We start from the raw sequence: 23,119 nt of genomic DNA, 5'->3' as shown, positions 1-23,119 counted from the left end.
CAATTTGCCTGGAGTAGACGTTAAGCTAACCAGACTGTAATTTCCCAGATCGCCCCTGGATCCCTTTTTGAAAATCGGTGTTACATTTGCTACTCTCCAGTCCTCTGGTACAGAGCATGATTGCAGGGATAAGTTATATATTTTAGCAAGGAGGTTGGCAATTTCACATTTGAGTTCTTTGAGGACTCTTGGATGGATGCCATCCAGCCCTGGTGATTTGTTAGCTTTCAGTTTTTCCAGACAGTTTAGAACAGCATCCCTTGTCACTTCTATCTTACTTAGTTCTTTAGCCTCCATCCCTAAAAAGCCTGGTTCAGGAACAGGTATATGCTCAGTATCCTCTGCTGTTAAGACGGACGCAAAGAACTCATTTAGCTTCTCTGCAACCTTCATATCCTCCTTAATAATCCCTTTCACTCCCTTATTGTCTGATGGTCCAACTGCCTCCCTGGTATGTTTCCTGCTTCTGATGTATTTAAAGAAGTTTTTGTTATTCCCCTTGATACTTTTGGCTAAGTGTTCCTCGAACTCTCTTTTTGCCTCCCTTATTGTCACCTTGCATTTCTTTTGCCAGAGTTTGTGTTCCTTTCTGTTCTCTTCATTTGGACAGGCCTTCCAATTTCAGAAGGAAGTCTTCTTCCCTTTTATGGCCTCCTTGACGGTACCTGTTAGCCATGCTGGCATCCTCCTCGACTTAGTGGTACCTTTCCTCCTTTTGGGTATACAATCTAACTGGGCTTCTAGTATTGTGGTTTTGAGTAAACTCCATGCACTCTGGAGTGAAGTGACTCTCCTGATTTTCCCTTTCAGCTTTCTTTTCACCATACTCCTTATTTTGGAGACATTTCCTCTTCTGAAATTTAAAATATCTGTTTTAGACTTCCTTGGTGATTCTCTCCCCGCATGTATGCTGAATTCAATAAGAGGGGTGGTAGTGGCAGCGTTTTAATTCTACTGGAAATATAGATTAGTTTTAGGAGAAGCCTAGCCAGGCAGCTCTCCAGGGATGATTCAGCATCTTCTTTCCCTCATGTGAGCTAGCTCTGAGACAAAGGCTTTAATTTGCAACAATGATTTTACATTGTAACTATTTTATAAATGTTGTGAGCCACACCGAGCAGTAGTTTACTGGAAGGGCGGGGTATAAATATTTTAAATAAATAAATCATAACTTTTCTTCTTCAGGAAAAGCTTTATTCTTCATAGCACTATTTAAATGTGGTGATATTATTATTATTATTATTATTTTACATTTATATCCCACTCTTCCTCCAAGGAGCCCAGAGAGTCCAGACTACATACTTGAGTTTCTCTTTCACAACAACCCTGTGATGTAGGTTAGGTCGAGAGAGAAGTGACTGGCCCAGAGTCACCTAGCTAGTTTTATGGCTGAATGGGGATTTGAACTCAGGTCTCCCCGGTCCTAGTCCAGCACTCTAACCACTACACCACGCTGGCGTAGTGAGCAAAGGGGTTAAATGGGCTTTTGGCCATTTCTCTCTCTCATTCTTAGATTCTTATTTTGACCAGGGAAAAAAACAAGATATAGTTGTCTTGGAAATAACAATACAAATATTTTGAAGTGCTAGTCAACTTATCCCAAAAATACCTTAGACATCTCAGTCACAAGCACACACAAAGTGTACACAAAGCTGCTTTATACTGAGTCCTGAGATAGACCTGTCTTTTTAAAGAAGGTCCGCCCCAACTATGGCTGTGTTCACACAATCACAACGATCCTGTTTAAAACAACAACAACAACAATTCGATTTCTGTATTGCCCTTCCAAAAATGGCTCAGGGTGGTTTAGGATTAATCAGGTTTAGTGTGCCCTGTGGAACTGATTGTGAGAACCCAGAATTTTAGGGCAATCCTGGTCAAACCACTCCAGTTAAGGAGCAACCAGGATCCTTGTGATTGTGTGAACCCAGCCTAATAAGGTAGAGGCTGGGAATCCAATTTAATAGCAAAAGAGACACAGGTATGAGTGCTAAACCTACAGCTTACTTTCTCATAATCTGCTCTCCTAATGCCATTTTTCTTTTGCTGAGCTCTGGAATGCTCTCCCAGTGGCCATTTGCTCCTCAGACTCCATCACAGTTTTTAGAAAGCTTGTTAAATCTTGGCTTTTTATCCAGGCTTTTACATGATTGTTTTTATTGCTGCTTCTGTGTGTTTTTACCTGTGTATAGTTTTTTATGCTTGTATTTTATAGGTTTTTAATTTGGTTTGTTTTTATATTTTTAGCTTAATATTTTTATTGTCATTTTATTGTATGTTTTTTAATTTTTTTAAACTGCCTTGAGATTGTTTTTAATGAAAGGCGGTATCTAAATTCAACAATAATTAATTAATTAATTAATTAATACTGGGGCTATAAGTCCTTGGTGAATGTGTGTGAGAGTGGGGACAGACTGTGAAGAAGTAATCTACATACAGGGCAGAGTTTGGCACTCCTTATCGATGCAGCCAATTCCCCCCCCATAAAACGAGACATCCCGCAGCTGCCACTATAGACATCCTGCAGGCTCCACTGTATACATTATTGGAGCAGAGCCACATGAAAAGAAATGGGACTGCCACTATCATGTTTAAGTTGGGCCGTGAGACTTTGTTCCAACAAATAGCATAGATCATAAGGATATGATGCTTTCTCCTCACCCTATGTAATAACGACGAGTTGGATTCAAAGAGCTGTGAAAATGGTCACCAGTGCTATTCTGAATGTACCTGTAAAATTGTTCTTATTACAGCAGTGAAATAATAGGCAGGTTCTTCTATAGTGCTTCTTATGCATCAGTTTGTGGAACAGGCTGCACAATCTCTTTAGCAACCTCTGGTACAAACAGAAGCATGCTTTCAGATCTTATTTCTTTTCTAGTGCAAAGTGCTCTCCTAATTTTCTAGTAGGAGGCATGAAACATCCATCTCATGACCAAATGAAGAACGTATCTTTGGATCAAGCCAAATTTACTTAACATTGGCCCACATTCTCTGTAGTCTGCCAGGGAACCAGGACTCTTAATGTTGCAGCATTGCTTGCACTGCAGCCCAGTGTGAGGGGAGGGGGTTCGGGAAGTGGTGTTTTGTTTATCTCCCCTGCAAAAGCCTTGTTCACTGCTAGAATATGTCATTGAGGCTTGTGCAACTGAACAAAATGTTTAGAATGATTTCTTGAACAATCTCGTATTGACTTCTGATGTCTTGTCTAGGGAGGGTTATCTAAACTGGGCTTTTTAAAACCACAAAGGGTTTTTTAATATAACTGTGCAGAAAGATTATCCAAAAATGAAACACAGTTTTTCCAAAATATGGCTGGTTTTGTTCTTTCTTAAAACCACACTCCTCCAACAGAGAATTGCTTTTAAAACAAAATATATATGTAAATCATGGATATTTTTTTCCTCCAGGTAGTTCACAGGAACAATTAACATAACAATAATATTCCCAGAGCAGCAATAGCTTCATTTAATGATGTTGTTGTCCAAAGGTCTCACCAAGTGTGATTTGTGCACAGCACATAAATTTGATAATCAAATCAAGGTCCATTTCTGTACTCTTTGCATACCTCTAGGTTCTCTTTGGATGAGGAAACAATCAGAGGCATGGTTCTTCCGTACTGAGCTTTGGCTAAAGTAACTAGCTTGACTGTCTTAATTACATTTGTGAACAAGACTATGGAAGTGGAACATTTGCAAGTAGACATTTACATAGGTGATTGTGTTCCTACACAGAAACAGATCAGTCAGAGCTGAGTAACTTGTCGTATAGATATCTGATGGTTAAGTTATGCAAGTTTCCATACAGTGAAATAATTTCATTAAAACACAATGTATGACTCAGTCATCACGGGCTAAATGCCCCCTGCCTGCTACCAGTTTTCCTGTGCTCTCTTCTCATCTGATAATTGCAGACTGGTGGAAAGCATAATCTGTGCTCCTTATCCATCTGGGGAATGGATCCTAGGTTGACTCAGGGGAGCTAGCAGTGGTTGGATAGGGAATTGGAAAAAGAAATAGAGTTATTATTATCACTATAGGCCAGAGAAAATGATGCACTGGCCAGGGGGTATAGCATCATTGGGGCTGAATAAGCCATGTTGGGTGCTGGGTGTCCAGCAGGCAATGCCTTCCTACTACTTTGTACTGTCTGGATGGATCAGGTAACCATGGGGACATGGACAGAGCAGAGACTGCTTCTATCACTAAACACTTATACAGCACATTAATTATACATTGATTTGATAAGTGCTTTACAATATTTAAGAGCCACCTCTAGAAGACAGGCTGCTTGTACATGTGCAGTTATACTGTTCTTCAAGCACAATTGAAAATCAGATCCTGAATACTGAACCCTATTTTACTAATGTAAACGAGAAAGGGTTTCACTGGTAATTATGGGAGTTTCCTTAAGTCAAAACCTGCATGAGATTCAGCTACATGATGTTCAGTTATTCGCTGTGCAAGAGCAGAGTGTTTAACTGGTTCCTCATAGGGCACCTTAGGGAAACATAAATGAAAATAGGGTCATCAATCTGTAGCTGGATTTAACTGTGTGTTGGTGAGGAACTTATGGTCTGTCATCTTTCCCCCCTCTTTTGAACTAAAGTTTATCAAGCTGAGTTATTAGCTTATGTTTGTAGTTTACTTAGAAGAATGAATGTATTGATCCACAAAACCATAAATGCATATGGGACTATAAAATGGGTGTATATATACTACATTTCCTTCTTCTAATGAATGTTCAGTCTGAAGCATATTAACCCTTCTGTATTCTAAAGGATTTATCATACACATTATCCAGAATATTATTTTTTTTAATATAAATATAGAATTTTAAGAGGATTTGCTGTTCCATTTTGCTGTTCCATTTTACCATCTGAACTCTATGCTGCAGTTAATTCCTCTCAAAAGAATAATTTACGTTTACAATTGCAGGAAGTAGTTTAGATATGTACCAAAGACAGTTACTGGAACTTCACCAAAGACTCTTGTATGCTGAAAAAGAAAACAAAAAAAGATCCCGTGAGCTGAACACTGTCCTGAATGAAATCAAACGAGTTGTTAATGAGCGGACTAACTCTTCAACAAATGTTACAGGTGTGTGTTCAATTTTTTCTCCCTTCAAATTTGCAACTCTCAAAAAAGAAATGTTTGTTTTCTCAAAAGTAAGGAGAACTAATTAATTTGTTGTTGTGTATTATAATCTGGGTAGTAGGTACATAGGTAGCTGCATTACCAGTATAAGATCATTGGTCCATCTAGATCAGTTTTGTCTACTCTGATTGACAATAACACTCTAGGGTTTCAGGATATTTCCCAGCTCTACCTAGAGTTACCAGGGATTGAACTTGGGTCCTTCTAATTGCAAAGCAGATACTCTGCCACTAAGCTACTGTTAGAGTGAAAAAGGGGCCACCTAATGGTGCAGTGGGGAAGTAACTTGCCTAGGGAGCAAGAGGTTGCAAGAGGTTCGAATCCCCACTGGTATGTTTCCCAAACTATGGGAAACATAGTCTAGAAACACCTATATCAGACAGCAGCACCTATGGGAAACACATACGTGTTTCCCATAGGCAGAAGCAATATAGGAAGATGCTGAAAGGCAGCATCTCATACTGCACGGGAGATGGCAATGGTAAACCCCTCCTGTATTCTACCAAAAGAAAACCACATGGCTCTGTGGTCTCCAGGAGTCGACACCGACTTGACAGCACAACATTACTTTACAGAGATGTTGACTGGGCAATGCAGAATGCTACGTAGCTAGTTGGAAAACACAGCTGCAAATAGCTATTAGCTGCAAATAGCTATCTTTCCTTAAAGATAGATGTGAATGCATATCTCCATCAAATGACAGTACAGATGGTATGCAATAACTTTTTGCATGCAAGTACCCTTAGATCAAACTCCTGGACACTTTCATAGTTTTCATAGATTTTCAAAATTGTTCCTGAAAAGGAGATTCCTTCCTATGCAACATTTGACTATCACTGCAATACACACACTTTGATCATTCCCTACAAATGCAACACTGATATTCAATAATGTTGATTTATTCAGTAATGTAAGAGAAATGTAACATCAGTTATTTCTTACTTCAAATAGTCTCTCCAGCTGATCTATACCTTTATCTAATTTGTCCTATGTGTAGTGTAGTGCATACCACAAGAAATACAGGATCAGTGAAAGCAGATACAAGGTTCTCCCCCTGTGGTAGGAAATATATACAAGAACATAAGAAAAGCCCTGCTGGATCAGGCCTATCTAGTCCAGCATCTTGTTTCGCACAGTGGCCGACCAGATGCCTCTTGGAAGCCCAAAGGCAAGAGCTGAAGGCATGCCCTCTCTACTAGTGCTACTCCCCTGCAACTGGTGTTTAGAGGCATCTTGCCTCTGAGGCTAGAGGTGGCCTATAGCCCTCAGACTAGTAGCCATTGATAGACCTGTCCTCCATGAATTGATATATGCTGTTCTGAATATTAATTTTCATTTTATTGTTGATGAAAGTACAGCCATATTTTTGTTATATCAGGTCTGTTAGAACAAAAACTTAACCTAGTCTTGCAGGCTGAAATCTTGTGTCTTCTAATTGAAAAAATGTATTCAGCACTATGAGTACTGGATAGATTCCAACATTAGCACCAGTGGCTGCTATGAAAGTGGTGGCTTGGGGAGCAAATATGCATCCTTGATGATGCACAGGATTGAGCCTTGCATATATTACTGCTGAGAGGCAAACTACGACAGTGACAATTTCATATGTTTAAACACACAACTTCCAAAAATCACATAGAAAGATGGGTGTGTGTTGTATGTCTGATTTTTTCAGTAAAAGGGACCCAAGGGTGAGAAGTGTGAAATCTTCTCTTTGCCTGTAATTTACATCCCTACTACAGCTTCTGTCTCTGAGTGCTTTTTTCCTCAGCCAGGCTATAATACCAGAAGGGGCTTTGGATAATCAAAAAGGAACTTGGGAGAAGATTGCTGGTTATTGTGTGAAATGTCTTTAATTAATTATATTCTTTAGTGGCTGAAAAATAACTCATGATATAACTTTTTAAAAACATTGTTCATGAAATAACTTGAGACATTTATCACATTGCTAAATAATTGGTTTCATAATATGACTGGTGTATAAAAAATAGCCAAAAAAACCCCCACCCCCAAACCCTCACAAACCCCTCAAATTTTTGTTTACTTGAGGAAACAAACCATGCCCCCCAAAAGTTGTAAGCTTGGATCTCGCTCAGCCCTATCTTGAAGATGCCAGGGAGAGAACTTGGGACCTTCTGCATGCAAGCATGCAGATGCTCTTCCTAGAGTGGCCCCATCCCCTATGGGGAATATCTTGCAGTGCTCACATATAGTCTCCCATTCAAATGTAAACCAGGGTGGACCCTGCTTAGCAAAGGGGACAATTCATGCTTGCCACCACAAGACTAGCTCTCCTCCATCTTCGGATCTTCTGGCTTAGTGCTGAACCATCAAATGAATGCAGTTGGACCCTGCATTTGCTACCACATTACCAAATTTGGTGTTATATTAGAACTGTAGGAATGTTATGCTGGCATTATAAGCACTTGTACTCTAGTATAAGTGTTTAGATCTGCAGTATTAGATCTGTAGCATTAATTTATTTCTCTCTTTCTTTTTAAGACTTTGCAAAGTGGAAAATGTTGAGTCTCACCAACAGACTTCCGGTACATCTAACAAATATCCACTACTATCTGCCTCATCTCCAGGAGCATGAAGATGGTATTAACCCAAATGTTGTAATTGGGCAAGGAAGGACTGGGGGTGAGAATAACATTTAATGTTTTTTGTTTTTTAAATTAACACACAGCCCCCCGATTCTGGCCCAGGCATTAGAACTCTAATAGGATCCTAGAGACACTTCTTCCTGGAACAGCTTTCCCCATTGAATTAACTGGAAGTAACTTATGCCTACACTTACTCCATTGTGTTGTTCATCAGTTCCCTTCGCCAAACTGAATACAGAGCCCTGCAAGCACATGGGATCTGTGTCATGACTGAGTGCATATGGATCTCTGGATAGCATGGAGTGACTTTAGTCCAAAGCTTCATCTGCAGGCTTGGTGTCAGCACACAGCATCTTAGGCCAGCTTTTGGGGTCCCAGCACCCCAGCCAGCCCATCCACTAAACCTGCCCTTGCCAACCTGGGAAGGATTGGGCTCCAGGGGCAATTTGGCTGGCAGCTGCCATTTGTTTTCCTGCAATGCCCTGGATGTATAATCCAGGACATATCTTGTTCCAGGAAGGCGTTTTCTGGGTTCCAGGAGTCCAAGGTCAACAGTGGAAGGAGACCAGTTCTGTGCAGGAAAGTGACAGAGAAACAGGACATAGGAGCATAGGAAGCTGCCATATACTGAGTCAGACCATTGGTCTATCTAGCTCAGTATTGTCTGCACAGACTGGCAGTGGCTTCTCCAAGGTTGCAGGTAGGAATCCCTCTCAGCCCTGTCTTAGAGATGCCAGGGAGGGAACTTGAAACCTTCTGCTCTTCCCAGAGTGGCTCCATCCCCTGAGGGGTAATATCTTGCAGTGTTCACACTTCTAGTCCCCCATTCATATGTAACCAGGGCAGACCCTTCTTAGCTAAGGGGAAGTCATGCTTGCTACCACAAGACCAGCTCTCCTCCCAAGGCTCCCAGGGCAGAATCAGGACTTGGAGAATTCCGAGGGCTGTGGGCAGGTCATCCACCACCAGGGGAAAGGGGGATGTTGCTTCTGCATAAACCTGCTCTCAGCTGAACCTTCATATAGCTCTGCTCTCCATCTCTTGTCTTTAGGTTCTCCTGCACTCCCACAAAAGCTGTCAGAGCTTAAAAGGTCAATGCTCTGTTCCATAGGTGCTGACTCCAGTGAGGCTGGGGAACTTTCACCCAGGCAGACAGGTCCTCAAATGGATCCTCCAGGTCCAAGGAGGAAGGCAAGGGTGTCTCCTCTGGTCCTATGGAGGGAGTAGATCCAACACAGCTTCCCACTGTGATTCATTATCCAAACTGCCTGTGTAATCCCCCAGCTGGCGGGCTTCCTGACCTGAGGTCATGACAGGGCATTGCTAAAAAAGAGTTGCACCAACCACATTTTTGCAGTAGCCTCTGTTCCCCACCCCCCTACTTACATTGCCCCTGACTGACGCAGTGCCATGATCGCTGCCAAGGGGCTGCTACCTGCTGAAATTCTGCTGCTCCTTTTCAGTTTGAAGCAGTTTGAAAGCGGGGAGACAACATCTCTGCTGCACTGTGAGGTAGGGCCATCCAAAGGACCTTAGGAGGAGCCAGCCATGTAGGAGGAAGCCCTCTGGAGGGTACTTTGCTAAGGGCCCCCTCAAACCTGAACCTACCCTTGTACCTGTCCTTTGCTATTCTGCTGCTCTGGACCTCTGGGGATTACCTTGACTTCCATGCTGGGTCACTGCTGCATGCTCATGTGCATGCACGCGCATGCGTGCGCGCACACACACACACACACACACACACACACACACGTATGGAGATGTACACATGCCCCTGCCCCTGACAATGAAGTCAACTGAGAAGTCCTTGCTTCTGTGAGGGCTCTTAGTGTCTTAATGAGGAATCCTGGGAGTGAACTAATAAAATAATGTTTTTGGTTTCAAAATGTGACACTGATTACTAACATTTGATCTTTTTGTTGTTTAAAATCTAATTACAAAAATCTAATTACAAAGGCAAACAAAATTATTGACATTTTGTGTAGTTTTGGTTTTTTCTTCTTAGAAATATTCCTGCAAAAAAGTATTATGAAATTGTGTGCCTAGTACATAGGTTGATATTGTTTATTACTACTATTACTACTACTACTACTATATACAGCTTGCAATTTATTATTTGCTCAGAACAGTAGCCTTTCTAGCTGTTCTGAGGTTATGTATTCATCATTATGGTGGAGGATATTTCATTTGTATCCTTTTGCCAGGGCAAAACTCCAAGGGGGAGTTGGGAATGCCCCTCAGAAAGAATTGTAACCTGAGAATTATCTTTATGAAAACCCTGAAGAAAAAGTAAACTATGGGCAGCTTCAGACATAATAGCGTGGGAATTGGAGATTCCCAGAGATTGTATGCTCCTGGGGCAAGCTGCCAGTTGAGCCATTTCATGACACCGGAGACCACCAATGTTGAGTTTCTAGTGTCAGGTTCCCTCTGCTGCCTGATATTTGTAACTAAGATTTGAAGTTGGTTGGAGAACGTAGGGTGGCAGAGAGAACCCGACATTGGCAACCCAACATAGGTGGCTTCAGACATAATGAGATGACTGCAACCTGTGGCTCATACCCGGAGCATGCGCTTCCCAGGAACCTCTGGTTATTCTCTCATCACCCTTGAGATTGGTGAGGCTGAAAGACAGTGATTTGTCCCAGGCCATCTAGTGAACGAGGCAGGGATCTGAACCCTGTTCTTTCCAAATGCAGAACTCTCTTCACTACACCTCACCTAAAATCTTATTTTATTTTATTTATACATACATACATACCCCACCTCATCAGTACACTACTACTCAGAGCAGTTCACAAAATTAATAAAAAGATACAATTAGGATAGTCTCACCATCAGCAAAAAGCGGGCTAAGGAAACCTAGCCCGCTTTTTGCTGATCGTCTGGGAGCTGCGCGGCTCCCGTCAGCAAACTCTCCTAATTCCCCCTCCCCTTAGCCGAGGTTAGCGGAGCGAGCACTCCGCTAACCCCGTCTTTTTGATTGTGTATTGATGTGGCACGGCTCCACACTGCAGCAACACACAAGGTGACCCCCGGCAGGAGGCTGAAACAAGCCTCCCGACCCTGGGGGTCTCTCCAGGATGCCCCACGCGCTCACACCGGGCATCCGGGAACTTCCGGGGGCCGCACAGCCTCCAATCCCCGCGGCCCCCGCCGGCTCCATGACGGAGCTGGCAGTCGTGTGGGTGGCCGATCTGGCCACCTTGGGCTGTCTGGGGATCGTCTGTGGGGAGAGCGGGCTAAGCCCACTCTCAGGCTAAGCCCACTCTCCCTGCAAACCCTCTGAAGGCGGATCTCACCGATCGTGAGACTCGCCTCAATGTAAAATAAGACTCATAAAATTAACCTAATTTCAGTTATACAATTTAAAACCAGGCTAAAACCTAAAAAATTACATTAAATTCCAAATTAAATATTATTTAAGAAGCTAAATACTGGAAATTATAAAAACTAAAGACACTCCCCTATATAAACAGAGATGGAACATTAAAAAGCCTAATTTAAAAGATGTGTTTTCAATTGTTTTTTTTTAATAGTCAGGGAGGGAGCACAGAAAGGCTCTTTGGGGAGTGTTCCAAAGCCGAGGGGCCACAACCAAAAAGGCCCTCATACAAAATATTCTTTGTCTGAAGCCTGTGTCTAGCAACTTAGTACAAAGCTATTTTAAAATTCTACCTAAGTAGTTCTGTGTACTGAAAAAGAATACTGTGGAACTTATTAAAATATTGGTATGAGCAGAGGAGAGCAGGAGACTCCCTCCTAGTGACATTAGCAGATGTAGTTAAATGTGCTCCTTGTTGCTAATGTATTGTCAGGAGGAAATATGAGTGGAGAGAAGAAGGAAGTACATGGCACATCTTAATAATCTAGGGATTAATTTATTCCCAGTGAAGGGCAGTTCAAAATAAAAGGACCTAAATGTTAATGTAAAGGGGGCATCTAATGAGAGAGGGGGGGAAATCAGAACTAGTAAGGATTCTGATTAGAAAACTATCACCACAATGCAGCACAGATTTAGGCACACTGAAACATTTCATTAGCCTTAAGATGTGTAAAATGGGGTTGAATTATGACCTATATGTAATATAGACTGTTTCTCCTGCTTCTGAATAATTGATTTAAACTCACTTAATTTCTGTGCCTAGGAGCAGTGGTAATATCATGTTAAGAATATTGCGATTGCATAATCATCATTAAACTTATTTCATATAAAATAATGTTTTTCTGTCATGATTATGAAATCATACATTTTGCACTGATGAAAATTTCTCTGACAAAATGCTTATCATTTCTTTGTATACAGTGTCCCTGGTTATGGGTATTCCAACAGTCCGGAGAGAAAAACAAAATTATTTGATGAATACACTGAATTCCCTTTTCTATGACATGTCTGCAGAACAGAAGAACAACTGTGTGATAGTTATCTTTGTAGCAGAGGTATGTTAGTATGAAATAATTCATGTGTATTAACAAAAAGGTAGGAATTTGTGCTTGTAAATTTACTAAGGTCTGCTATGTACTACTAATAGGAGCTCATGAAAGGATTTATCTATCTATCTGTCAGCCCAAGAAAATCCCATCATGTTCTCCATGAAAGGTAAACTTCGGCCACCAACTTGAATTCTGCTAAGGGATCCTGTTTAATAATTGAACTGGAGCAACAACAAAAACCCTTTGGTTTACAGGATAATTATGGGTGTGGCAGCTCCAACTGAGCTCTAAAAAGCAAGAAGATTCAGTGGCCACCTTTTGGATGTAAAGCGGAACCACGGGTCGAACGGAGCCACTGTTCCGCACACCCCTCCCTCGCTCTCTTGTCCTCATTTGGATGTACTGGAAAGCACCCTCTCTGCAGTCATGCTGAATGCAGAGAGGAGGGGGAACTGGCTGCTGGGGCTTCATTAAAGAAGGTCAGCCCTGGCAGCCAAAAGCATTTGGGAAAACTGTGGTGCCAGTGTTCAGATGTACTGCTGGCACAACACAACTGAAGTTCAAGGCGGCGAAACTCCACTCAGAACTGAAGGTCCAGGTTGGAGTCTTGGGAGAGGGAAACCGTGGGTCCATATTCTCAAACTCCGGTTGCCTGCATTCAGACATACAGTTCCCAAAACCAGAGGTTTCATGTTACATGCAAATATGGTCTTGTGGTAGCAAGCATGACTTGTCCCCTTAGCTTAGCAAAGTCTGCCCTGGTTGCATATGAATGGGAGACTACATGTGTGAGCACTGCAAGATCCTCTTAGGGGATGGAGCCGCTCTGGGAAGAGCAGAAAGTTCCAAGTTCCCTCCCTGGCATCTCCAGGATAGGGCTAAGAGACATTCCTGCCTGTAACCTCAGAGAAGCCACTGCCAGTCTGTGCAGACAATACTGAGCTAGATGGACCAGTGATCTGACTCAGTATATGGCAGCTTCCTATGTTCCTATGCCCTTGTGATGTGAACTTGATGGGGCATCAAATCTCCTTGCTCTTTAGGGCTGAGAGGGATTCCTGCCCGCAACCTTGGAGAAGCCACTGTCAGTTGGAGCTGCTACACCCATAATTATCCTGCAAACCAAGGTTGTTTTTTAAAATTGAATTCCCATGTTTGTTTAAAAAAATTTAAATTTTAAAAAACCAAAATTTAAAATTTTAATTTTAATTTTTAAATTTAATTTTTTTTAAAAAAACAAAACCCAACCCTAAGGCCTTTGTTCAATCAATGAACATTGCCACCTCCATTTTTTTTAGTTTATTTTCCGCAGCGTGGAGGTGGCGGTGGGCCCGGCCGGGGTGTGGAGGCAGCAGCAGCGAGGAAGCAGCAGTGGGCCCGGCTGCTAGGGTGAGGAGGCGGTGGCAGAAGGGGAGGGGCTGGGCCGGCTTGAAAGCTGGCCAGAAACCGGGGGATGGGAGCAGGCCAGGCGGGCATCAGAGACGCCTGGGGGAAGAGGGCGCAGACATTCTGCGCCAGGTCTGCTAGTTTGTTTTTATTGTTCTGACAGTTTAGTCTCCAGGTTCTGGGAATTCATTTCACCTTTGGCTGCGTAGCCTTACGAGCGCAGGATAGGCGTATATGTTCAGGATATAAAATGAAACAAAACATGAGGTATAAAATGAAAAACAAGAACAAATAACAGATTATAATAAAGATCTCTGGATAGCAGAGCACACAAGCTTCTTTACCAAGTTACTAGGTACATCAGCTATTCTGGATAAAATGTAACATATAAGTAGGTGAGATAACTGAGACAGAGGTAATTAAACTTGGGTTTATAAACTTAGTGAATTCCTCCAGAACTTCTTGTCTGTTACTAGGAGCTGCCAAGAACACTGCTGGTTCTGCAGCCTCCACACATTCACCCTTCAAGTTCCACACAACCCTGCCTGAACAATCCCTCTTGTTCAGAACACATACCTCAAACTCTCAACCCCCAGCTTAAAACACCTCCTACTCCCACACAACAAAATCCAAAACTCTCTGTCCCCTCTCTGTCTCCACTGCCTTTCTTAAATCCCCCCCCCTCTGAATTTTCTGTGCCTGGTTACTAGGGTAACCCACACACACTCACGCATTCACTCACCAGCTCCTAAATACGTCTTATCACATTAACCGCCCCCCCCCCCCCATTCTTCCTTTGCAGTGTCATTCCCTATCAGAATGACCTGTTTAAGCTGACAACAATTATGGAGGTTACATATAAGTGGTGTTTGATTCTTTACAACTTTACATTACTACATTTTCTTTGCCCAATTTTGAAAACTTTACATTAAATTTTTCACTTGACAAGGCATCGGCAATTACATTTGTTTCCCTGGAATGTGTTCCTCCACAAAACTAAACTCCTGCAAGATCCATGACCAACGTTGAAATTTGGTGTTGCTATTAGTCATGGTTTGCAACCATTTTAACTCCTTGTGGTCAGTTATTACTGTAAACTCTTGCCCCCATACATATGGTTTGAATTTCTCCACTGCCCATACGATTGCCAAGCATTCTTCTTGTATTGCTGATAGGTTTCGTTCCCGTGGTATTAACTTTCTGCTTAAATAGATTACAGGATACTTGGTTTCATTATGTTCCTGTATCAGGACTGCCCTAATGCCAGTGATAGAAGCATCTGTGGCAACATAAAACTGTTTTTGATAGTCCGGAGCCTTTAAGATGGGATCACAGCACGTGGCTTCCTTTAAACTATCAAATGCATGCTGACACTCTGCAGATCACTTTACCTTATTTGGATGTTGTTTCTTGATGAGCTCAGTCAATGGAGTGGCTATGGCACCAAAGTCTGGAACGAACCATCTATAGTAATTAGCCATGCCCAAAAAAGATCTCATCTGCTTCTTCATCTCTGGCACTTTCCAATTCCTTATAACTAACACTTTATCCAAGATTGGTGTTATATTTCCACCACCAACCTTATAACCTAGGAATGTTACCTGTGACATTCCAATTCGGCACTTTTTTGCCTTTACAGTAAGCCCAATGTATTTTATCTCTTGTAGTACAGTTTTTAAATGTTTAACATGTTCCCCTATTGATTTACTAAATGTCCCCACGTCCTCAATGTACGAACATTCAAATTCAGACATTCCTTGTAATAAAAAAATTAATTAGTCTCTGAAAGGACACTGGAGAGTTCCTCAGACCGAATGGCATTACCAAAAATTCATCAGGAGTGGCAAAGGCAGTTTTTGGAATAGAGTCCTTCTCCATCTCCATCTCCATTTGCCAAAACCCCTCACGTAAGTCCAGCATTGTGATGATGTTTGCAGCTCCCAGTGTCTCCATCAAAGTTTCCACTCTGGGCATCGGATATGCATCTGGCTGTGTGATCTTATTCAGACGATGATAGTCTACACAAAACCTAACAGTATTGTCATGCTTGTTGACCAGCACAACAGGTGATGCCCATGGACTTAAAGATGGTTTGATTACCCCCAAGTTTAGTATTTCTTTTACCTCCCCCCGAATGACTCCCACAATTTTCCTGTTTACTTTACACGGTTGCAACCTGATGGGTGTTGTACTTCCGGTGGCTATTCGGTGTTTGAAGAGGTCCGTCCATCCAGGTCTGTTGCTGAAGGTGTCTTGGAATTCCAGCACCACATCTAGCAGCTTCTCCTTGTCCGCAGGTTGTAGCTCTTCTGCCTGCTGGATTTGATCGATACTTCCCTCTTCTTCCACCATCAACCACTGGAAATCACTGTCTGCTTCCCTCAGCATTGGTACTTCCATTGTTACTATCACTACTATATTATCCCTTCTCAGGTATGGCTTCAGCATGTTAACATGCACTACTTTGGCCTTTTGGTTGGAATTTTTAAACTTGACTGCATAGGTATACTCCTCCAACCTATTGTTGTAAATCTGTTAGCTCGGCTAACCCAACAGGATTTACAACCCCTTCAGCTCTCCCCCTGTGAGTTAAACAGAAAGTAGCAGTGAAGCTGCATGAAGGAAAATGAAAGACTCACAAAGAAAAATGGTAGTAAATGAAGAAAGTCCCCTGAACTGAACTAGGTACCCCACTCTATGATAACTGAGTAATAACTGAAAAGAAAACAACAGAGCAAGGAATGAATAGAACAAAGGACACCAGAACAAGGAATTAATGGAACAGGAAACAATAGAGCAGGAAAGAACAGACCAAGGGCAAACTGGAACTGAAAGGTTTAGGAATTCTAAATAGGAACACGGTCTGCGGTAAGTGAAAGTTGCTGACAGCAATCTGTGCAACTAACAGTCTGCTTAATATAGGGCTCAAGATAACCGGCAGCCAATCAGGCTTTCCTGAGTCAGCACATCTACTTCCTCTCCTGTGATATCCTGCGCCTGTGTGTCTCCCACTGAGCCTTCCTCTTGAGACGTCTTCTCAAGACAGGTGAAATCCCTGCCTCCTCCTGATCAGCCTCCTCAGCTCTCATATCTGGCAGCTGTTCCGATTCCACAGCTCCAGAGTCTGTTCTCCCTGCCAAATCCTGTTGCTGTACCTCTGATGCTGCACTCCCAACCGAATCCTCCCATTCCTCCTCTGACTCTTTTGAGTCAGAGATCTGAGCCATGACACCTATCCTGAACAATATAAGGTCATTCCCAGGAAGCCTTTAACTTGTCTGTCTTTAGGGGTAAGAACACCAGAACTTCTTTGCCAATCTGAAATTCTTTTTGTCTGGCATTGCGATCATACCAGAATTTCTGTTGTTGTGCATTGGACAAGTTCTGTTGCACTAACTTCATAATCTCTGCCATGAACTTTTGTATTTTAAGCACATATTGAACCACTGATTGCTTTTGCTCAGTGTTTATATAGCCTAGGACACCTGTTGAGCAAATGAACAATACCTTTTGGACATCTTCTGGATAGAGAACATCCAGGTTCAATACCTTCAGGATAAAGATCATTCACTTAAGGAGCTACGTTTTACATAGGGAGCTGGCTCAGGACCCAAGTGTTGGGAAGAAGTATGAACTATCTTTGGGATGATAGCTGGAACAACTTACCAGTACTTTTGGCACAATTCATCAATATATTCTGTTTGGAAGAACTCCTTACTTGTTATTAACAGTCAGTGGATTCACATATTTTCATCTACTCTCACCATTATTATGGGGAGTTTCATTTGACTCTCTCAGAGTTTGTTGCCTCTCTATACTTATGTATTATTATATTTGCATGTTTAATATATAATAGATTTGTTACACGGTCATTCTTTCTTTTTGTTTATGGTTTTGATCTATTTGATGCCCAAGTGACCAGCACAGGGTAGATCATGTGCAATACTCAGTATCTCTTGCCTATATTTCAATGGAATGATTAGCTGTTTTACTGCTTCCCAACTTAATCTCCCTATTTTGTGGCCAGCACCTTCTGTATAAGAACTCATTGACCCAGAAGTAATCTTCTCTTGAGAGTTCTGATTCTTCTGAAGTATTTTCCACTCTTGCCAGCTCTTTAATTCTTTTTAAGGTTTCATCAACTTTTAGCTCATTTTTAAATTCCATGGTGTCACAAATGTCTGGAATGGCTAATGCTCTTGGGGTTTCTGTCTCACTGAGAGTGGTGTTATACTCTTGTTCTTGTTCTTCGCTCTCCAATATATCTTCCTCCTGCTCATCTTTTCTGTTTCTAAAACATTCACAAAGTGAATTACAGTGGCAGGGAGTTCCTCTGGCTCCATAACCATGTTATATATTTCATCAATTTGGTTCACAGAGTGAACTGCAGTGGTAGAGAGTTCCTCTGTCTCCTTAGCCATTTTATTTTGGACCTTATCATTTTGACTCAGAGAGCATAACTGAATCTCTGGTCCCATGATATCTCTTCCAAGTATAAAAGGTGCAAACTGATCATCCATGACTCCAACTTTAAACAACCCCCTTTCACCTTTCCAGTCTGACACCTGGGTCATGGGCATAGAAACTAGCTTCTTGCTACCCAAGCTCTTTACTAATAGAGATCTGTCTGGAAGGTATTCTTTTTAAATTTTCTAAATCAGATCGAATTGATGAAATTGTGGCGCCTGTATCGAGAATTGCAAGAATTTGCTGTTGCCTGACTAATATTGACTCTCTGATGAAATCATTCATCTCATCACAATTAGTGATCAGGAATCCACATTTGTGGGCTTCTGCCTCAGCTGAATCCCCTTCCTCGGGGGATTTTTCAAATGGGGTTCGGCTTTCTTCTCTTGTGGCTGGTTTCTATAGCGACATTCAGCCTTGATATGTTTTCTCCTCCCACAGCTATAACAGAACACCTCACTTTCTGTTGTTTTATAATATGGTTTTTGAACTCGCCCCCCCCACACCCATGTAGGAGATTCATTGCTTTTATTCACTGGTTTCTTGTGTATGTTGGATAATTGGGTCTTTTATTTACCTCAGGTTTAGTCCAACAAAGGGACTCTTCTCTATTTAAAACCAGTTGATCAGCAATCTCTGCTGCTTTCATAATAATTTTGGGGCCAAGTCTTTCACTTTAATTTTGATTTCCCGTAGTAACTGATAATAGAACTGCTCTAAACCCACCAGCTCTATAACCTTCTGAACTGAATGAGCTTTTGCCTGTTCAACCCATTTCCTCATATACTGTAATAATTGTGAAGCAAACTCAATGTAGGGTTTTCCAGGTTTAAGTTGTAAAGTTCTGAACCTCTTTCTGAAAAATTCTGGTCCATAGGGAAACTCTTATACACTGTTAGTTTAAAGGTTTTGTAAGAATCTGCCATTTCCTCAGGTAAACCATTACAGATCTCTGCCAGGTCTTCCCTGGCAAGACTGGGTATATATTTCATGATCTCTTCCTCAACTGAGAGAAATATATAGGGATCTTCCCCTGAAGAACACATGACAAAATCTTTTTGGCATTATTTTAGATTATCTAGACTCATTTCAAACTGGTTTTCGGGTGGGCTATGGGGTGGAGACTGCCTCGGTCGGCCTGATGGATGAACTCCAATTGGCAATTGACAGAGGAAGTGTGACTCTGTTGGTCCTTTTGGATCTCTTGGCAGCTTTCGATACTATAGACCCTAGTATCCTTCTGGAACGTCTGAGGGTGCTGGGGGTGGGGGGCACTGTTTTACAGTGGTTCCGCTCCTACCTCTCAGATTCCAGATGGTGTCAATTGGAGATAGTTGCTCTTCAAAATCTGAGCTTAAGTATGGTGTCCTCAAGGCTCCATACTTTCTCCAGTGCTCTTTAACATCTACATGAAACCGCTGGGAGAGATCACCAGGGGATTTGGAGCGGGGTGTTATCAGTATGCTGATGACACCCAAATCTACTTCTCCATGTCAACTTCTTCAGGAGAGGACATAACTTCCCTAAATGCTTGCCTGGAAGCAGTAATGGGCTGGATGAGGGAGAATAAACTGAAACTGAATCCAGATAAGATGGAGGTACTTATTGTGCGGGGTCAGAATTCTAGAGATGATTTTGATCTGCCTGTTCTAGATGGGGTCACACTTTCCCAAAAGGAACAGGTTCGCAGTCTGGGAGTACTTCTGGATCCACACCTCTCCCTGGTTTCTAAGATTGAGGCAGTGGCCAGGGGTGCTTTCTATCAGCTTTGGCTGATACGCCAGCTGCGTCCGTTTCTTGAGATGAATGACCTCAAAACAGTGGTACATATGTTGGTAACCTCCAGACTTGACTTCTGCAATGCGCTCTATGTGGGGCTGCCTTTGTATGTAGTCTGGAAGCTTCAGTTGGTACAGAACGCGGTGGCCAGGTTGGTCTCTGGGTCATCTCGGAGAGACCACAGCACTCCTTTGTTGATAGAGTTACACTGGCTGCCAATAGGTTTCCGGGCAAAATACAAAGTGCTTGTCACAACTTATAAAGCCCTAAATGGCTTAGGCCCTGGGTATCTAAGAGAACGTCTTCCTCATTATGAGCCCCACCACCCATTGAGGTCGTCCGGAGAGGTCCGTCTCCAGTTGTCGCTAGCTCGGCAGGTGGCCACACAGGGATGGGCTTTCTCGGTTGCTGCCCCGAGACTGTGGAATGCACTCCCTGCTGAGATACAATCCTCCCCATCTCTGACAATTTTTAGAAAGCATTTGAAAACCCACCTCTTCACCCAAGCCTTTTCTGTTCTTTAAAATTTTAAGATTTTAATTCATGGTTGATTTTTAATTTGTTAAATTGTTTTAAGTTTTTGTATATATTTTAACTTGTTTTATATTATTGTTAACCGCCCAGAGACGAAGGTTTGGGGCGGTGCATAAATGAAACAAACAAACAAACAAACAAACAAATAATTTTTAAATTCTGATGTGCCTTAAATTGAGCCACTTCTGTGCAATGCTGAAGCCTTGCTTCCTCCAATAGAAGCCGCCTTTCCTCAAACTGTCTCTGTGCCATTCTATCTTTCTCCTCAAATTCTCTCTGAGCCTCCTTATATCTTAATTCAGCTCCCAGCTTTTCTTGTTCCATAGCTGCTTTTTCTTTTAAATATTCCAAGTGTTTATCACTTGGTGATCTGAATATGCTTGGTTCCACCACAACCTTTTCTTGACTTGTGGCAGTAGTAGTAGTAGTAGTAGTAGTAGTAGTATTAATTACAGTCAAAAGACCCAAAATACAGCAAGAGAACAAGAAACAACAAAAGAATAACAGCAGTTTGATTTACCATTAAATACAAAACAGCCATTTAAGATATGTTATTAAGAGCACTTTCAACTCTTCCACACTTGCACCACCATACTCCAAACCTAGCTCTTCGCATTCCTTGATCAGAGCTGCTTTGTTCATAGATATATATCTAGTAGCCATATCTATGACTTTTCTCCTCACAAAAGTGTTTATATTGTTGTTATCTTGCTTTCCAGCTGGTGTCTTACTTCTATCAAACAATTTTTACCTCAGGATTTCACTTGTTCACCTTTATCTCATTAAATACTCCAATTAATCCTATTGAATTCTAATCCCACCGACCTCTTGCCCACCACTCTGTCAGGCTCCCACCCTGATGCCCCTCCCAATTCTCAGAAGGTGATTTGTTTTTATTGTTCTGTGACAATTTAGTCTCCAGTTTCTGGGAATTTATCCAAATTTTACTTTCCCTCGCTGTCACCATATAAATTCTTGTTACCCTGCTCTCAGTACTCCACACCTTTGTTTGCTTAGCCTCGCAAGCGCAGAATAGGCATGTATGTTCAGGATATAAAATGAAACAAAAAGTGAGGTATAAAACGAAAAACAAGAATAAGTTTATTATTTACAGATTAGAATAAAGATCTCTGGAAAGCACGGCACAAAAGCTTCTTTACCAAGTTGCTAGATACACCACCTGTTCTGGATAAAATGTAACATATAGGGAGGTAAGAACTGGGACAGAGGTGATTAAACTTGGGCTTGTAAATTAGTGAATTCCTCCAGACCTTCTTGTCTGTTACTAGGAGCTGTCCAGAACACTGCTGGTTTTCCAGCCTCCACACAGCTAACCCATGAAAATGTGTCATATGCGGGGTGGTGGGGAGAGACCATCTAAAGAGACATTTTCTGCAGCAATCAAGTCAATCTGTGGTTCCCAAATTGGATCCAAAGATTCCCATTATAAAGATAGTGGGGAAAAGACCCAACTATGGTCTTGAGGTTTCATGTCTGCTTTTTCAGCTTTTACTCCTGCTAACTTGGCAAAGAGGCACCTTTTAACATCCTGATTCTCTTTGTTTAGCAGGTGGGGAGTAACTGGCCCTATCCACCCCCAGCATAGTACCTCCAGTGACTGTTGTTGGTGTCTATCTTATGTTTCTTTTTAGACTGTGAGCTCTTTGGGGACAGGGTTCCATCTTATCTTATTTATTATTTCTCTGTGTAACCCTCCCTGAGCCATTTTTGGAAGGGCGGTATAGAAATCAAATAAATAAAATAAAATAAATAATAAAATAATAATTTGGCCATTTCCCCATGGATTCAATTAAAAAAACACCTGATACAGTTGTTGACAAGGCATTTCGGAGTGTAACAATGTCTCTTCTAGCACAAATAGTGCAGAAAGCTTTGAGAAGCCACAGAAGGTTGTGTGGAGGAGTCAAGTGAAATGATGGAATACTGTTTTACCTCTGCATCCATAATACACAGGTACTCCCATGCCTGTGTAAATATGGGGCAGTCTCATAATAGCTGTAAAGTTATTCTGATGATATAAGCAGTAGTTAATTTATTTTCCTCCACTTGTAGATGATGTATGTTGCCAAATTATGCACATATAGGGGCTATTTACATGACCAGGGGGGGTGGGGATGGGAAGGCTGGTCGAACTCACCTTCCCTGATTGCTGAAATGTTGCTAGGAGGGGATGTTGGATGATTGCTGGGATATTGCTGAGAGTGCAGGCTCCCAGACTATCGACGCTGGAGCACAGATCGCATCCTAGTATCCAGACATGTCCCTCCCAATGACATACCCCACCTCTGGATATCTCACAGTGTACCACGTGACAAGCATGGTTCATGGGGGGATTCCCCCAGGAGACTGGTGCTCTAGGCACCCGTCTCTGTGTCCACTGGAGCTGAAAACAGCCCCAGCAAACACACGATCCCGGAGTTTGGGTTAAGGGCGAGCCGCTCAAGCCTTTAACCCTGGCTAAAAGCTGGGTTCAGAAGCTGAGCTAGGTGGCATTGCCCCGCTGAGATCGGACCCAGTCTCGGCAGGTCTCATGCAGAGCCTAACCCAGGTTGGGCTTCCCTAGCCTGGGTTAGGGTGCACATGAGAACAGCCTCATATTCTTCACAGGCATTCTTGTAATGCACAACAAAAATAGCTTTCAGAAAAAGAAGCTACTTTCTCTTTCAGTTCCACCACACAATGTTCTACTGCAAATCAGAAACTAAAGAAGCAAAATGACCAACATCCAGACTAGCA

General features: G+C 42.1%; 1 protein-coding gene across 3 annotated transcripts in view; it reads left to right on the top strand.

Moving 5' to 3' along the window:
- Positions 1–23,119, top strand: part of MGAT4D (MGAT4 family member D) — a 98,482-nt gene that overhangs the window by 41,377 nt on the left and 33,986 nt on the right. For all 3 annotated transcript variants that reach the window (XM_053254921.1, XM_053254920.1, XM_053254922.1), the window contains exons 2-4: positions 4,938–5,099; positions 7,659–7,799; positions 12,069–12,202. In XM_053254921.1, coding sequence (XP_053110896.1) covers positions 4,952–5,099; positions 7,659–7,799; positions 12,069–12,202 — 423 coding nt within the window. In that variant the 5' untranslated portion in view covers positions 4,938–4,951. The remainder of the gene's footprint in view (positions 1–4,937; positions 5,100–7,658; positions 7,800–12,068; positions 12,203–23,119) is intronic.

This window comes from Hemicordylus capensis, chromosome 5 (assembly GCF_027244095.1).
Source record: "Hemicordylus capensis ecotype Gifberg chromosome 5, rHemCap1.1.pri, whole genome shotgun sequence".
NCBI lineage: Eukaryota > Metazoa > Chordata > Lepidosauria > Squamata > Cordylidae > Hemicordylus > Hemicordylus capensis.
Note: the sequence above shows the minus strand (reverse complement) of the source record. Positions and strands in the feature narration are given on the sequence as shown.